The following is an 18982-nucleotide window of genomic DNA, read 5'->3' as shown; positions in this document are numbered from 1 at the left end:
GTTGTTACATTTGTTCCTATGGAAACTGACCTCTCTTACACTCTTCTCTTTCTCTTTTTATCACTTAAAAACAAGTTACAGAAACAATGGCCAGGAGGAAACATGAAATATTTATACAGTCATTGCTTAGAAGTTTTGAGTAACATACAGGTACATGTTTGCTTTTACAGGCTGTGTACACAAACCCACATACCACCTATTTATATATGTCTAACAACCTAGAACACAGGAACTGAAAGAATTTTTCTGACTTTGTAATGAGGCAACTTAATGAATGCTCCAAAGTCTTCCAAGGCATGTGGGAGGTAGAGCAGGTTTAACAGAGCTGAAAGTAGCTGGTTACTTACTGGAAACCTTTTAGTTTTGGGACAATATGAATGTGCAGGCTTCTCCCCCACACTCAGTATCTATTTATTAACAAAAGCATTACAATAGGTTAAAAGCTCAGTTTAGAGAGAGCAATCATACCTGGCTAGTCTTGGATTTTAGAAAAGGCCCTTATTTTTTTTCTTTAAGATATATCTAAAAGTTTTTAATAAACTATACTGTTTATTTAAAGATAATTTTTAAAAAGCCAAAATTAATATTTGATTTACCTTTATCTTAAAAGATAAGGTGAACTCACATTACAACAAGGCTTCTGATCCAAAGTGTCTTATAAAAAAAAAATCAAAGGGTGCCTGAGTGGCTCAGTTAGTTGAGCATACAACTCTTGATCTCAGCTCAGGTCTTGATCTTAGAGTCATGAGTTCAAGCCCCATGTTGGGCTCCATGCAAGATGGGGAGCCTACTTAAAAAAAAAATCAATATTTTTTTGCTATTGTTAAGGAATTTTCCAGACTAAATTCCCTTGATGGGATTTTGGTGATTATTAAATACAATTTTCCACCTCCCTCTAAATCTGGATGCCTTCTCCAGGCTGAATGAGTGAACATTTTTGATGTTCATCAAGAAGGGGGGAAAAATCCTTTTTTTTTTTTTTTTTTGGCTTACCATCACAGACATAGCTGCAATCCCAGGACCCTGGATTTTAAAATCAGGTCTGTCCAGAGCTGGTTAGTGAGGTTGACAAAGTCCTTTAACTTCTTCGAGTTTTTGCCTGTCATTTTTCAAATTGAAGCAGTAATAGCTATTAAGTTCAGAGGTTTTAATAAAGTCATATAGATGGGTTTAAGTTTCTTCAATGCTGAGGCACTGTAGTAAGCACTGGAAATACAATGGTGAGTAAAACACAGTCCCTGTCCACTTGGTGAGTATGACCTGTTGCAGTGGTTTCCAAATGGTTCCCAAATGTTAGTGAGAATAATCATCACCTGAGATATTTACTAAAAGATGGAATTGTTAAAATGTAGACCACATTACAGTTTTCTTATGAAATGGTCACTGGTTTACATGAAATTACATAGCCCATTTGCTCCAGCACATATATATTTATTTTTTAAGCTTTATTTTTTTCTTTATTTTAGAGAAAGAGAGTGTCAGGGGAAGGGGCAGGGGGAGAGAGAGAATCTTAAGCAAACTCCCCACTGATCACAGAGCCCAACGTGGGGCTCAATTTCATGACCCTGAGATCGTGAACAGAGCCAAAATCAAGAGTTGAACTCTTAATTGACTAAACATCCAGATGCTCCTGAAGCACATATATTTTTAAGAAGTTGATCAAGAAAATATCAGTGAGGGTGACAAAACATGAGAGACACCTAACTCTGGGAAAGGAACAAGGGGTAGTGGAAAGGGAGGTGGGAGGGGGGTTGAGGGTGACTGGGTGATGGGCACTGTGTTGGGCATTTGGTGGGATGAGCACTGGGTGTTATGCTATATGTTGGCAAATTGAACTCCAATAAAAAAAATAAAAAATAAAAGTTGATCAAGAGAAGTTTGACTACTTTCTTTTTCCTTTTTAAAGATTTTATTTATTTATTCCTGAGAGAGGCAGAGACACAGGCAGAGAGAGAAGCAGGCTCCATACAGGGGGCCCGAGACGCGGGACTCGATCCCGGGTCTCCAGGATCACGCCCTGGGCAGAAGGCAGCGATAATCTGCTGAGCCACCCAGGCTGCCCAGTTTGACTACTTTTAAAAAAAATTTCATCAATAACAGTGTATGTTTTGAACACAGGTAAAAAATTAAAACTGGATGATTCAAGTCATTTGTCAACATAAATTGACTAATATAAACAAAGCAAAAAATAAAAAATAAAAAAGACTGGGGAGGAAAAATTAATCAGAGATATGAGAATAAAAGCTTACTTCAAAAAATATGTCTTACTTCAGTAACTGCATTTGGATTGGAAAATGAATTGGAAGGACACATTTTAAGATTTCTTTTTAAAAGATTTTATTTATTTATTCATGAGAGAAACTGAGAGAGATGCAGAGACACAGGCAAAGGGAGAAGCAGGTTCTCTGTGGGGAGCCTGATGCAAAACTCAATCCCAGGATCCCGGGATCACAACCTGAGCCAAAGGCATATATATTCAACCCCTGAGCCACCCAGATGCCCCCATACTTTAAGATTTTAGTAGAAAGATCTCTACCACATTTTCTCTTCAGTATTTTTCTCTCTTGATCTGGAAAATGAATGATCAATGGTAAGAGGAAAGATTGAAAATCTAGTCAGAAAGTATGTTATAAAATGGTTGCCCACTGATCTTGTTATTCTCTCCATAGTTTCGCCTTTTCCAGAATGTCATATAATTGGAATCCTGTAGTGAAGCCTTTCACGACTGGCTTCTTTCACTTACTAATATGCATTTAAATTTATTCCATGTCTTTTCATGCCTGATAATCTTTTCCCTTAATTGTAGGAAATTAATGTTTAACCCAAAGTTTCAATGTTTTCACCTCCTATGTTTATCATTTTTTATGGTTGCTTGAATATATCTATATAGACACATGTGTATGGTAGTATGGAGAACAAAAGAAAGGAACAGTAACAAGAATTTGGCTTTTTCTTGATCTTCCTCCCCCTTAAACCTATATGAAAAGAGCAGCATTGTATTTAGCTACCACGCTTAATATTTCATAGTGAAGACAAGCAGAGAAATCCGTGGAGGGCCTAGAAGCACATATTGGTACAATGTGCTGAAAAGCAACTGGTGGATGGAAAACTCAAGATAGGATCTGAGTTAATAATGTGTCTTTTTTTTTTTCCTAAAAATACCAGAAGGACATGACATTTTAAACATATTTTAAAATGACAGGGGGGATATACGTTTGTAATCTTGCTTAATTCTCACCACAAACTTTTTAAAATAAAGAGAAAAAAATATATATAGCTAATCAGAAAGGGTAGGAATGTTGCTCAAGGTCACAGAAGTGGTGAGTGATCCAGGCAGGACTGCACTCAGTGCTCTGTATTTTAAAATTTGTTTCTGGAAGATAGACATGTTGATGTAATTAACACATATTTACCAGTTGAATAAATAAAAGAATTATTTGGGGTATCACTAATACTGAAAATGACTTTATTTTGATTAATTGAAGTCACCAGACATCCTTAGAGCTCATGGATAATGCCATTAAGGCACATATGACAAGGTCCTCAGTCTGTCCTCTGCTCAGATTGAGTTCACTCTACATTCTACATCTCACAGGTAGCATCCCTGAAGGTTGAGGTTCCTTTGTTGGGAAACTTCTCTTCGCCATTGCAGGGGACTGGATACCCATGTGTAAAGTTTTCATTGTTTTTAGAACTCGAATTTCCATAAAACTTTTTGGGAATTTTAGGAGGATATCTTATCTGACTTGTGTTTTTAAGAAGTTTACTCTGGGTACCATGTAAAGAATGGACTTTAGGGCAGCAAAAATGGAACCCTCAAGCCTAGAGAGGAGTATCAAGAGTCCATGATGGTCTGGCCAATGTTTAAGGCAACGAGGTTGGGGGAAAGAGATTGTAAGATATATTTTGGGGGAAGACCTGATAGGACTTAGTTCATACCATAGGAAATGGTAAGGGAAATAAATGGATTAACATTTTAGATGTTCTGCTTTCACAATTGTAGTGGGTGTCAGCAGTTTACTATTACTAAGATGGAAGAATATATTTGGGAGTAGAAATCAGGAAATGTATTTTGAAAATGTTAACTTTGAGACAATTATAGTTATTTAATTATAGATATCAATCGAGCAGCCAGTTGTGTATTTCTAGAGAGAGGTGAAGACTAGAGATAAAGGAGTCATTCAACACTGCTCAAGAATAGGAAACTACACTTGTACACTGACACACAGTATTTCAAATGTTTTGCCTATAATTTTAAAAGATTTATTCATTATTTATTTATATACTTACTGGGGTGGGGGTGCAGAGGAGAGGGAGCAGGGAGCTCCCTGAGCAGGGAGCCTGACATGGTGCTTGATCCCAGGGTGCTGGGATCATGACCTGAGCTGAAGGAAGATGCCCAACCGACTGAGCCACCCAGGTCCCTCTGTTTTGCCTATATTTATTCATTTAATTTTATAATAACCTGAAACTATTATCTTTATTATATAGGCAAGAAAACTGAGGAACACAATAGTCAGAGCTAGAATTTGAATACTTGCAGGCTGACCTCAAAGACATTACTCCATAATTGTGAAAATAATTGTGATATCTTAAATGGTGGATTGTATGGGAATAAGACATCAGTGGATATGCCAAATATAAAGAAATGACTATAATCCCTGGACTCTAGTATCTGAGTTTGAATGTGAAAAATAAGCTTGAATGCTGACTATAGAGAGGGCTTGCTTTCTTTTTCTTTCTTTTCTTTCTTTCTTTCTTTCTTTCTTTCTTCCTTTCTTTCTTTCTTCCTTTCTTCCTTTCTTCCTTTCTTCCTTTCTTCCTTTCTTCCTTCCTTCCTTCCTTCCTTCCTTCCTTCCTTCCTTCCTTCCTTCCTTCCTTCCTTTCTTTCTTTCTTTCTTTCTTTCTTCTTTCTTCTTTCTAATGATAGAATAAGTAAGTACTCTTTATTGGCACCCTCCTCCATCAAGATTACTGTGGAGGTGGGAACATTTGAACAAACAACTGTTGCAAAATCATATCTATTGTGAGGAGACAGTTTGTTCTAAGAAATCTGGCTTACACAAAGTCAACACTTGAAAAAGAGGCTTCAAATAAGAAAAAGGAGAAAAATATAAATAATATATATTTGGCTTCAGAGTCACAGGATATCTGAACACTGTGGGATTTCAGGGCACAATCAAATGGATGACCATTTCTTTCTCTTTCAAATCCTCTCATCCTTTTTTTTTTTTTTTTTTTTCCGGAAGAGAAGGCTATGCACCAAAGAGGTATGTGCTTCAGGAAATACACTTGCCAGCCACAGAAATGGATTTACTCCATGTCACACACACTTGTTACGTTTCTCACCTGTGTCACTACAACTTCGATTGAGAACACTGAATACAGGCATTTGACAGAGTACAGATTTCTCATCCACACGCAAATGGAATGGTATTGACCTCATTGATCCTTTCCCTGTCAGGCTTAATCATCACTACTCATAGCAATTTAGATTATAGAGGTTAATAGTATGGCACCCTTTGCTTTTACTTCTATTTTATACAAACATCTTTACAGGTTTCTTTATAGATAACATTATTATGACCATCAATAGAGGGAGAGAGAGAGAGAGAGAGAGAGAGAGAGAGAGATGGATGTACAGAGCATATTTAAAACTTTAGTTAATATAATTGATGGAAATATATGAGATATCAAATTAGGTCTTCCCTCTAAAAGGTTTATGAATACTGAAATCACCAATATCTCTCATGTAACATTTTGAGACAGGGTGTTTGTTGGTTTTTAACCTTTGGTTGTAGACTTTCTGAATTTTAAGATGGATTCTTATTATGAAAGTTCTTACATTTGGATAAAGTCAAAACCATATGGAAGTAGATCTCATGAACATTTTTCCAAAAAAGGAGGAGTACAAGAATCACAATGGGGGAAAAAACACTAAGATAAGATACGATGTGGAGACCCAGAACTTTAATACATTCCCTTGCTTTTATTACTTGTTTTATTCATAGTCAAGTTACCACTACCACCCACTTTTGCTACCAGCTGCTGTTCACCGTGAGATTGTTATATGGCAAGCGTTGAGCTAAACCTTTCATATAGCTGCTTTATGCAATCAGAACAATGCTATAGCAAGTGTGTTTTCTCATTACCACACAGTTCATAACTATGATTATGTTAGTTCATAATACTGCATCTTGGAAAGGTTAAACAAATTGTCTCTGCTCACATGCTTCATGTGATGAGTTTTATTATTTACTCATTTTCATAATTTTTTCACTTATAGTAGATGGAACATACTGTACTCACTCAATTATTCTTGTATTTTTTGAGTACTTATTGTGCTAGGAACTGCTTATAAAAGCTTACAGTTTAATGTGTAGTATATAGCCAATGCCTCACAATCAAATTGATTAATAATACAAACTGGTTAGGTGAATACATTGATCATGTAGAACAAGGATTTAGAAATACAAATATTTCAATCATTCATTTTAAATGTTTATTGAGTGTCCAACCTGTGTGGTGGGTGATGTGCTAAACAGTAGGGATTAAAAAGTGAACAGGAGGTATTTTTTCCTGCCCTCAGAATCCTTCTTACATCTACAACTTGTGTGGTTTTGGGTAAATCACTTCTCATGCATTCTACTTTCTCATGTGTGTAACATAAGTGATTACAGTGATTATATCTAAAAGGATGAGTGATATCTCAAGTCCCTTCCAGCCCTAAAATTAGAATAAAGGAAAAACTGAAAGTAAAATAATATTAACATTGATTTAAACTTGAAGGACAAAAGGGACTTTAAAAGGGGGAACAAAGACTTTTCAGAGAGTTAAAAATAAGCTACACACACAGATGCCTACCTACTGCCCCTCCCATACACACAAATGAAGACACCAGGCATGTTGCAGCAAATAGCTTTGTATGGAGAAACAGTGAAATATAAGGCTCTGTTGTCCTACTGTGAAGAGTCTCGAAGCTGGTATGACAGAAACTGATCCTTAGCCTCCAGGAGCCATCCTTTCTCATCTAGTTAGAGAATACACAAATTTTTAGCTGGGCCCCGGGCCTCTCAGCTAGAGACTACATGCTGCCTCTCTTGCAGTAAGGTGATCTAGTTTGTGCCATTGGGTAGATTAGACAAGACAAATAAAACTTCTATGTCTTCTTAAAGACGAAGTTGTATATCTAAGAATTCCTCCTTCCTACCCCACTCCTGCTGGGAAATTATGGCAACTGGACCAACTGTGGAAGCTGTGTGTTAAAGATGGCAAAACAACTTCATGGGGGCTGCTCATATCTGCACTGTCTTATGAGATGGAATCATAAGTGTGTAAACTTTTGGTAGTGGCTTTTTCATTCAGCGTAATTCCCTGGAAATTTATTCAAGTTGTGCACTATCAATAGTTCATTTATTTTTATCGCTGAGTAATAGTTAATGGTTTGTTTACCATTCACTCTTGGGAGAACATCTGGGTTGTTTCCAGTTTGGGGCGATTAGTAATAAAGCTGAGATAAATATGTAGGTCCCACCTTTTTGGTGTGTGGACATAAGTTTTTATTTCTGTGGGAAAATACTCCAAATGTAGTTCCTGGGTCATATAAGTATATATTTAGTTTTGTTTTTTTAAAGAAATTGACAAATTGTTTCCAGAGTGTTTAGACCATTTTGCGTTCTCACTAGCAATGGATGAGTGATCCAGTTCCTCCACATTCTTGTCAGCATTTGGTATTATTTTTAATTTTAGTCATTATTATATGTTTATAGTAATATCTTATGGCAGTTTTAATTTCTATTTCTTAAATGACTAATGATGTTCATCTATTCATGTGCTTATTAGCTCTCTCTGTATCTTCTTTGGTAAGATGTCCTTTCATGCATTTGTTCATTTCTTATTTTACTGTTTTGCTCTTTTAGTCTTTAATATTTACCATTATTAATTTATTGTTGCTTGATATTTATTGCATTTATTGTCATTTTATTGTTGAGCTCTGAGGATTTTTTCCATATCTTAGATTTGATTTTAAAAACGTGGCCCACAAAAGGAGAGGACACATTGGACCTCATTAAAATGTAAAACATTTGCTCTTGAAAGGCCCTGTTAAAAGAATGAAAGGATAGAATACAGACTGGAAGAAATATTGGCAAACCACATATCTAACCAAGGACTAGTAGCTGGTCCTAGTCCTAGGTCCTGAAGATTTTCTCCTGTATTTTTTTATTAAAAGTTTTATAGCCTTATATTTACATTTAAATCTTTAAGCCATTTTGAGTGATTTTATTAAATACTTATTTTTGTGCCTTAGAAATATCTGCCATTATTTAATTTAAATGCATAATGGGAAAGATTGAGCTGGGAGTGGTGTGAATTAGATTTTCTTAGTACTCAAAGATGATGCACCTTTTCTCAGAGGGATATCTCAGGCTGGAAGGTATAAACCATAACATGGGAGGAAGAAAGAGTTCCTAATATAGAGACTATCTAGCATTCTTTCTAAAAGGTGGTACCTGCGTGTAAAGCATCCTGAAGTGATTAAGGGAAAAAAAGAGATTTTACAGGAATATTATTCTCATACTTTTTTTCAAACCCATTTCCCAATTATCAGTTGTACTATTTTGTAAAGCTAACATTAAAGTTTAAATGGATTCTCCTCAAAGGCAGTGACTAAGAATCTTAAGGTAGGGGCAATAAAGAAGGTAATATGGGCATTCAACAAATTTATTAAATAGAATTAGTGGTAGAACTATAGATTTGCTCAGTTTGTCCTTATTATTGTTGACTACAGTACACAATCATAAACAATTGGGAGCTTTCATTGACTAACAAGGGTATGGACAGTGAAATAAGAGTCATTTCTATACCAGAGGACTCATCTAGATATTCTTTTGCTATTAGAAAGTATGGTCACTGGGGATTTCCTATAATTGGATCTTACCTGTAATATAATATACTATTACTGAAAGCTATGTTTTCTTCAAACTGGAACATTTGATCCTGGGGCATTTTAGAAGTTTTCTACAGATTAAATGCAGGAAACACATTCAATAAATGGAGAAAATGAAATGTTCAGTCATAAACAGAACTTTATCCATTTTTCAAGTTACATTTTCCTTTTAGATGGAACCATTTCAATTCCTTTTGATTTCCTTCTGACATATTATTGTAATTAAATTACTCTCTGAACTATGCATACATTTTCATATTCTCTTCGAACTATAATAAAAATGACCCACAGATATTAAATAAAGATTTGACCTGTAAAAGATAGGAATGATATAATTCCCTAATGATCCTTCTTATGTATATAATCCAGAATGCACTCACTTGATACCTGATAAGAAAGATACTAGTATCAGGGTTACTCGCATATAAATCACCTATTTTGACATATAATATAACAAAATGGTTGATATAGGCTCTTAGCAACCCCATTGTCTTGCTTATATTAGCTGTATGATCAAAGACAACAATACTCATTAGTTAGTCATGTTAGACCAGCAAGTTATTTCTTATTCTTCTGACACTAGTCTTTGCTCTCTGGATAAAATGCTTAATAATTATCTAGAGAAATTTAGAAAAGACTTTAGGATATCTTTTAGAAAGGATAATAGAGCCAAACATCCCCATTTTAGAGATGAAAAGTCAAGACCCAGTTTTTCAATATTGTATTTCAACCATTATAAAATACACTTCATTATTCAAATGTTAGCATCTCTAAAATCAACGTATTTTCTATAATGAATAGCATCATACCGTGGTTGTTGGCCAGGTGACAATAGTGATGTAGTTGCCTGGTATGCATGAACTGGGTAGCATTACTGGACGACTGTAACTTCATGTTTCAGTAAGTGGGCCACTTTCGGATCATTTGAGTAAAACATAATTCCCGGTTGAGGTCTAAAAACTTGTGTTGGTACCTTCTAGTGAAATGTACAGAGTGTCAGCAGTAAAACTCATATAACAGATAAGAATGGCTTGGGAAACAATCCTGGAGTTAACAGTAGAGCATTCTTTTTTATTTTTTTTTATTTTTTTAGAGCATTCTTTTAAAGAAAAGCTGGCACAGAGGGCATAATATTGGGGAAAAGAGGCACATCAGCTACGCTTCGTCAAAAATTGATTCAGAGCAATTGGCCCTGACATATTTTTGTTTTTACACTTTATAACATTGACATGTGAGAAATCTACGTCTAAGTAAATCTAAATGAGCTCCTATAATAAGCACAAAATAGAAATTCTAAATGATGAGGGAACATTATGGCATAGTTTGACAAACTTTTCTTTGTGAGTGTAACACTCTTTCTTCTAAACAATTATGAATATAATCAGTTCTGATTCATTCTTAATTCCTCAGCTGTTTTCCCATAAGCCAAGTTATTATCCATTCACACTCTGTCTAAAGTAAAAAAAATCAAAATGTTCCAATTTTGATGAAGAAATCTAATCTTTATTTCTATGATGTTAGCACAATATACTCACACAATAGCTTTAATCTGTACTTAACAAAATACATTATAGCACTTTACAAACTTTATCAGTTTGGAAAACATTGCATAACATTTTATTAAACACGATACTTTATATATATTATATATATTTTTTCATAATTTTATTTACTTTAAAAAGATAATTACTCTCTTTATTCAATACTTGGTTTTCTCAGTAAAGCACAGCCTAACACAGGAAGAAGTGCTCTCATTAGCAAATCAGATAAATAGAACACTAAGAAGAGATACCACCTGTTAGTCTCATTTGTTTTAAATTAAGGTACCAGTGGAATGTAAACAAATATTTTTTTGTAATTTTTTTTACAAAAGATGTATTATCAAATATACATGCAGAGGTCTGAGTTCTAGCGACTATCATTATATTTCCTTAACAATGTGATACAATTGGTTCAGTCATTAAAAACTGTAGCCTTTGGCACTTTGAGTAGAAAAAGAATATATCAATATTTATGTAAAGAAAAAAAAACCCTTCAATGACTAGAGAAGTACTTTAAAATCTTTTGTTAAGAAATAGGAAAGATTAGGAAACATCTTACTGCACCTGAAATGCTGCAGCTTTTTTTTTTTTTCTTCAGAGTACTAAAACCAGTCCACCTTTCTCTCTATGCAATGGCAAAAGCCAGTAGGAGTGTGGTGACGGTGGTAGTAGCGAGAAGTGGGGAAGGCAATGTTTTACTCCCACTCCCCTCTCTGAGAAGGAAATTGCCAGAAGGGATATAGTTGAATCATATTTTATTGCCAGAGTTTTCAATTCTGCTGGTTTCAGCTAAATCCCTAATGCTTTAGGAGGTTGGTGACTCTAGAAAGCTTTGCCCTTTTCCTGTAGAAGTTGATAATGATGTGATAGTCTTTATCTCTAAACAACTCCTTCTGTTCTCATTGAAAATGAAACAGATCAAATCAACCAGCTTTGTTGTTACCTTTTATCCCCTTGGCAATCATCGAGTGTATATTAGAATTCCTAAGAAATGGTGTAAAAAAAGGTTTGATACTAAATTCCAAGAACCAAATATTTCTCCATACTTAAATTTTTAAGTTGGAAAAACCTCCAAATGTTTTGGTTTTATCTTCTTCTTATTGACAATATTGGTTTCCTTTGATTTAGGCTGAAGGCTTTATTCAGGATAGGTAGCAAAACTGTTGTTTGCATATTAAGCACTAAAACTGTGCCTACTTAGAGATTTTGAAGAAATACATTCTTAATTTATACTGTGAGATACTTTCAAATATCAATTTGCATTTTTTTTCAGATTCTTCCAGTTGATGTCCAATTAATAAAAATATCTGAAGGAAGAAGGTAAAACCCAACTACTATTGCTCTACTATTTACTGGTTATTAGGATATAAAAATTAATAATCTGGAACAAAATGAAGTTTTTGGATTACTTGTTAAGATAGCAACCGAAGCCAGCTGGTTGGAGACATCCAAGCGTAGACGCAACCAATGTTGCTGGCAATGTAACTCACAATGTCAAGTGTTGGTTCAGATTTCTTGTTTATAAATTCACAGCGATGTATTTTGCTCAAGGAATGTCAACTGTTATTCTTGATTTAAAAATAGAAAAACATACCCATAACACCAAAAGAAGTTTTTAATTAATAAATAAAGGAGGAACCATAAAATGCAAAATATGATCACAATTTCAAAAGACTCCAAAACAATGTATTTTTAAAATTATGCAAATTTACTCACTAAGAACCATTAATAGTACCTATACCTAAATAAAAAGTAAGCAGCAAAAAAAAAACCAATGTAGAAATGTATTAGTTATTCCCTCTCACTTAAAATATTTCTACACAATTCTTGTTGTTGAAGAAAGTATAATTTTGAAGAAATGCACAAAACCTTTTCATTTTTTGACTGTGACAGAGCCACTACAGAGAAGCTGCGGGGTGTCCTATTCTAACACAAAGCAGCCAGCATCTTCTTAATACAGTAGCATTTCTTTGACAAGGAATTGCACACCACTATTTCACAGCTAAATAGAATTTGAGAGTTTACATGGTATATGTACTATAATAATCAGCACCACCCTTACTGAGCTTTAGGTGCAGATTCTGCAAAATGAATATATAATACTGCATGGCCTTTGCTGTAGGGAAACATGTGTTCTGGATTCCCACAGCCAATTATAAAGAAAAATCCCTAAAGTTGGCACATTCAGGAAGTAAAATAGTATACACTGAAGGAAACCGCTTTCTTCTGATACTGCCTTCTGCAAACCTTTTGAGTTTGAAGACAGGTCTTAAGATTCTTCACATTATCACATTAATTAGGTTCTTGCATTGTGCTTTTCCCTCCCCTTGATGTGAAATCTACAAGCTTGAATGTAATAGTTCTCAAGAGTCATTGAGTTCCGGGCTGATGGTAGATGACCCAGTTTGATGAGAAGTCTTCTCAATCTGCTGGAACAGAGCACAGATAGAATCAACACGTGGTCTTTTGGGGATCACTCAAGTGATTGAACACCATCATTCAATCTTTGTAAGCCCGTGTTGGGGAGGTTCCCTTGTAGAAGATATTTCTAGTATTTTCAGGGCTGTTACTTCTTTCAGGGATTAAGATGATGTTGCCCTTTCTCCGCAGGGTAGAGTCGCGGGAGGAAGAGATGGACAGCGTCTCTGAGCCAATTTCGCTGCCCTCTACTGGGGTGACGCGGATGGTGGTGATTCCGTGGTGGTGATGCTCATTGTTATCTATGTTGCTTCTCTTGCGGTCTCCAGAACCAAAACTGTCTTTCAGGGACTCACAGCTTTCTGAGTCCCTGTTGAGATCGTTGAGCTCATAAGTTTGGCGAAGGCTGCCCTTTTCAGGGGCTTTCCATTTCCAGGAGCCACTACCCTCACCTTCAGTGGACGGGATCTGTATGATGGGCCTGTTGTTCTCTGGGTGAGCCTCAACCCTTACGATCCCACTGGGTTCGTGGTCTGTCAAGGTTTTGTAGCGGATGGAGCCAGTGCAGGAGACCGTGCTACCTTCAGTGTTCTTGGGGCTGCTTTGGAGGACGCCCTGCTGCTTGGACATAGCTATTACTTGCATGATTCGGGGCTGGCTGTTGCTTCTGTTACAGGCCACAGTCTTCTCGGCAGCCTTCAGCCACTTGGCTCGAGCAGAGCTGCTTTTGGGAGAGGTGCTTATGTTTTCCTGGGTCTCCTCGGGGATGTGCACTAACTGTGAGGACCCAGGGCGGGACTGAATGGATACTCTTGGTCCTCCAGGCATGCTATTGTTACACCCGGGAACAGTGCCAGGCTGGATCTTGAGGTACTGATTGCTGGGAGCATGGTGGTCGCCATTCACTCCCACTCTGGAGGGCTCTGAGCTTGACCTCATTTCTATGGATCTGGGTGGTGACTGTCCAGGCTCAGTCTCTATAACTTGCAGGGACAACTTCCGACTTTCATTCTTATTCTTCCACTGGGTGAGAAGCTGCTTTGATCGAGCAGAATCCATAGAGGCATGAATGGTGGCATTTCTTCTGACAGGGTCTTCCACAGATGGGGTGTTGGCTCTGGGCAGGGTATTGCTAAAGGTAACCATGTTTTCCTTCCCCATGGGGCTCCGTGGAGTGATGATTTCTACGTCAGCATTTGCCCTTTTGAGGTTTGTCAATGAGCTAGCATCTCTGTGGTTTCGGTTGAGGATGCCTTCTGTGTGAGCAATTCCATCACTGCTGCTACCATTTTTGGCAGATAAAACTCGAGTGGGGTCTTGGTTGAGGTCTGTCAGGGATCTGAGGGCGTCTCTGTGCTGAAACATACTCTCTTCGCTAGGCAGAAAGTTCCCCACAGCATACAGGCCCTAGTGTTTAAGAGAAACAATGAACACCATGCACTAGAAGACGTGATCACTAAACATTTGTCTTAGAGGACCCACTGAAGCATATAAATAAGGTAGGTGCTCTCTCCATACCATTGACTAATACAAATAACAAAAAACCCAAACTACAATTACTCAGGACATAATTTATTTAAGTTATATCATAAATCCTTGAACTAACTGTTCAGAAATAAGGAGCCCATTATTTTTTATTAGTTGGACTTTCTGTCCTTTCTCCATCCCACTGGATGTTTGGGTGAATCTCATCCTCTGTATATTTTGAGAAAAAAGGACAGACAATGAGAGAAATAAGGACATTCTTCTGCTTTTCAAGGCAATTCATTTTTCTGGATTTAGGAACCTCTTGTCGAGTGACACCCTGAATAGCTTAACTGATTTATTTTACCCTCCATTTTCAATCACACCTTATGATGGAAAGCAGGAGAGGTGTGAAAAATATAAAACAGTGAATCATTCATAAAACATGCCATCATGTTTTGCAGTGAGGTCAGGGACGAATGTTGTTAAAACTCAGATCAAACACAGCCCTGCGTATTCAGCGTTGTACAGAGTGTTCTCAAAAGAGAGGGCAGATATTATGACTAGTTTGGAGAACCTACATTCTTTCCTTTAACTTGGTCTTAAGTTTGGAAGTAATATTTGATCAATTCAGTGCTGATCAATTCAGTGTTTTAGTACCCTAAACTTGAGCTACATTTTATTTAATCTTATCTTCATACTCAACCTACTAATTTTTTATTATTTTAGATTTGGGGGATAAAAATTTGGATATGGCAACATTTGGAGTCAGAATTTTTATACAGAGAAGACTAAATCTCTGTTGGATCTTCAATTTATGAGGTGCTTATTTAGACATGAGCAAGCAGCAGATAGCTATTTGGGTACTAATTTCCATAGATGGTAGACACTTTTCAAATTAAACCTAAGAATCCCAATGATTTAACATTTTATAGAGTGCTGAACAATTTACAATAGCATTGGCTTAGAATTGAAGAATTTCCAATTCCAGGGCATAGGGTACAAACAGAAATGAAATAAGTCAAGCTTCTGCCTCTCCAACTACTTTAATTCTTGGTTCAAATTTTCTTCTAAATAGTATCCATATATGCTCTCACTGCCAGAGTTCTCAGGAAGTGCAGCCCCTACCTAATGCTCTATTAATAATTTTATTTAAAGTTGTAGGTTCAGGAAAATTGTCCACGAGACCGTAAGTAACCTCTGCCCATATTGTTCAACATGCAGTGCCCAGCACTGTGCTTAATATAGTTGCTCCATCCTTGCTATGATATGAAATAACTAGTATTCTTCTCATTTTATAAGTGAAGAAACAGGGTTCTGAGAGATTAGGTAACTCAGCCAAATGTGAGGTATTTGAGATTCAAGCCCAAATCCTTCCGAGTATGGAGCCCAGGCTAATTCCAGGACACGATGAAATCACATCCATGCAAAGGCAATGCATGAACTTGAGAGAGGCAGTTCTCAGTCTTCCTTGCTTATTCTGCGACACACATTGCCAGTCAACACTCCCATGGGAAACCCAAGCTTACGCGCAGTCCCTGGCATGCTAACTTTACTTTGATCACTTTCTCCTCCACTGAAGAAAGCATATGCATAAGTGTGAGATTTGAAGTGACAATCCTGACCATGCTAGTTTATAAAAATGAAAAATAGTCGCTTGCTTCAGTGTTTTTACTACTTTGGTCATCATTCTGTTTCTCCACTATTTTTTTGTCATCATTGTCTATTTCTCCACTACTGATTGCCCTTTTGAGCTCCAGATGCAACTCTTCAACTGCCTATTGATATTTATTTATTTATTTATTTATTTATTTATTGTCTATTGATCTTTAAATTGAGGTAACAAACCCTTTGCCTCCACCAACCTGCTTCCTCCATCATGTTCTTGGTCCACTAATGAAGTCACCATCTGCCCAGTCTTCCGAGCTAGAAACCTGGCCATTACCTCTTACTCCTCCTGTCCCTCACCTTCCACTTATACTTGACTCTCTCCTACATCTTTTTGCATGTGCAGTTTCTTCCGCTTGGATGGCCTTCCTCCTTTCCTTGCTCTAAGAAAAAATTTCTTATTCCTTAAAAACCACATCACTTCTAGGAAGGCTTCTCTAACTTCCTTCTTCAGTTTGCTATTCCCAAAGCATTTTGTTCACTAAATGAACAAAATATATCATTTAGCATATTGCAACTATTTAAATTTATTATCAGTCTTTACACAGAAAACTCCTCAAGGCTATACCTTATTTCTCACTGTTCTGATGCTGAGTATAGTACCTGGCACAGATCAGATATTGAATGAGTGAATGAATGAATGCATGAACAAATGCATGAAATGGGCAATTTCAGTTTTCTTATGCTGAGAATATTTTTTCTGAAGGAAGATCAGGCTTGAAAATAGAGTACTGCTATACTAAGAATTCAGTATTAGTTGGTGCTAACATATCCCAGTGCTACATTTGTGTTCTTGGGCAAGTTATATAAACTTCCACCAAACCTTTAGTTTCACTTATATTTACTTTCCTCATCTATAAAATTATAGTAGCAAAAATAGTCCTTGACCCTTTCAGGTGTGTGTGTGTAAAAATGCAATAATCCTAAAGTTGCAGTTTCTGGTCCATGGTATGGGTTTAAAAAAATTATTTTGCTGAAAGCAGGATATGTGTTTTGGCACAGGATGGAGATGCACTCAGAGATTTTCTCATGACTATAAACTACATTGCAAGAAAATTATTACAGTGCAAAAATGTTCAATGCATGTTTTCCACTTAAACTGTGGTTTATCAAATAAGAATAGTAAATTGTTTACCAAGTACAGAGCAATTCCTCCTCCTATTAGAAAGCCACAGTAGACATCAACTGGGTGGTTCTTATATTGAGTTATCCGTGTGAGCCCACAGATGATCCCGCAGATAATAAAGGTGAAGACCAAGAGAGGTTTGAGAAGCTTAGAGGAATCTGTTAATGTGGAATTGAAGTACATCTGAAAAATGAAAGAAATCTGGTATGTTAGAATGGTCATTTTACTATTAAATTATAATCAAATTAAAAAGTTGACTCAAAGTCTAACTGGTACACTTGACATTAATTTTACTCTTCCATTCCCCTTGCCATGGTTATGTTCTATACCTGAAAAAGAGGAAATATATAGCAAAATTCATCAAATAAAAAACAGATCTCATTTAATTACATGGAAGTTTGAAAGACAAATTGAAGCAGTAGAATTAGCCAGATAACTGTTTAGTTGCTGTGCTATTTTTCACATAATTTCAACCCACTTTTCTTACATAAGATCTGATGGACTATTGTATTAATCAGACGTGATGACAATTCATTGTATATCATTTATCACATTTAGACTGACTTTGAACTCCTTGTTACATAAATACTGAAAGGAAAGCACATATGTATGTGTGTGTATGTGTGTGCTTAACAATTCTTTTGGTTTGGGCATTTATAACATTCATGTAGTTCACAATACCCTGCCATGAGGTATATTACATGGAAGGTATACCAGGCTGAGTAAATACGAAGACTGTGTAGAAAATTTCTTTTACTATAATACCGTGTACAGTATCATCCAATTTCTGCTTTCAATGCAATTGTGTTGAAGGATTGCTGTACTCAAGTTTACTGTTCAGTGATTGCACAGCTATATAATCTAATTAGTCACTTGGAGACAACAGTCCTTTCTGATTTTCCCCAGGACACAGACCAATGAAAAAGAGCCAGTGACTTACCGAAACATACACAGCTGCAAAGGCGGCAAGGGTCGCATGTTGAGAAGGGAATGATTTTCTGCCAAAGGAAGACAGTCAAATTATGCCTCCTATTTCAGATCCACTGCTAACAATCCTCTCAAGAACACTGGATGGTTAAAATGTTCAACTTAAAAGCCTCAAGGCAATAAGTGATAACTTTAATTTCTGTTTAGTTTTCTGGAGAAAGATCTGAGTGATAAAATAAACACTGCTAATCACCATTAGAATTAAATAGTAGAAATGTGCTTTTCAATAGAAAGTGCCAACTTGAAGGGGATCACTTTGTTACACCATTGGAATGATGGTTGGAAGTAGAAGTGGATTGGAAAACATTATCATTGTTCTTTGGTATTCGAATTATATCAGTTTAAAGTAAATCATAAAACCTAGGATTTTAAAGCTCTGAAGCTTTTCCTATGCTCCTAAATATACGGTTTCATTTACATAAGACTTTAAAAGACAACATTGTTTTCTCACAGCAATGGGTCTAAATGTATTTTTTACACTCAAGAAAACACAAGAAGTCCAATTTTAACAAAATGTTTCTTTGTATGTTCTACTTTCACATAATTATCATCTCAAGACTCACAGAGCATCTTATTTAGTTAAATGATTTAAGAAGCAAGGTAGGAGAGGTGGAACACAGGATATGGAAGAGACACTGAAAAGGACAGGCGAAAGAAAAAAACCCAAATATTTCTTTTAATGGTTAAAAAAAAAGGTTAAAAAAGATAAAACTCAGTTATATTAATGTTTTCCTAATTATTTGGTACCCAAGAAAAAGGATTACCACTTAACACAGACAAGATATGTAAAAAGACTGAGAAAGAATAGAGGACATAGGTCTTAAAGGTAGC

The 18982-nt window shown here is 36.2% G+C and overlaps 1 protein-coding gene across 2 annotated transcripts in view; it reads right to left on the bottom strand.

Moving 5' to 3' along the window:
- Window positions 1–10428: 10428 nt before the first annotated feature.
- The window catches only part of PLPPR4 (phospholipid phosphatase related 4), a 40242-nt gene continuing 31688 nt past the window's right edge, over window positions 10429–18982 (bottom strand). For both annotated transcript variants that reach the window (XM_072834657.1, XM_072834658.1), the window contains 3 exons: window positions 18105–18162; window positions 17174–17347; window positions 10429–14313 (listed from right to left, as the gene is read on the bottom strand). In XM_072834657.1, the coding sequence (XP_072690758.1) occupies window positions 12988–14313; window positions 17174–17347; window positions 18105–18162 (1558 nt within the window). In that variant the 3' untranslated portion in view covers window positions 10429–12987. The remainder of the gene's footprint in view (window positions 14314–17173; window positions 17348–18104; window positions 18163–18982) is intronic.

The sequence above is a fragment of the Canis lupus genome, chromosome 8 (assembly GCF_048164855.1).
Source record: "Canis lupus baileyi chromosome 8, mCanLup2.hap1, whole genome shotgun sequence".
In the NCBI taxonomy this organism is placed as follows: Eukaryota; Metazoa; Chordata; class Mammalia; order Carnivora; family Canidae; genus Canis; species Canis lupus.
The sequence above is the reverse complement of the archived record's forward strand: the minus strand, read 5'-3'. Positions and strand labels throughout refer to the sequence as shown.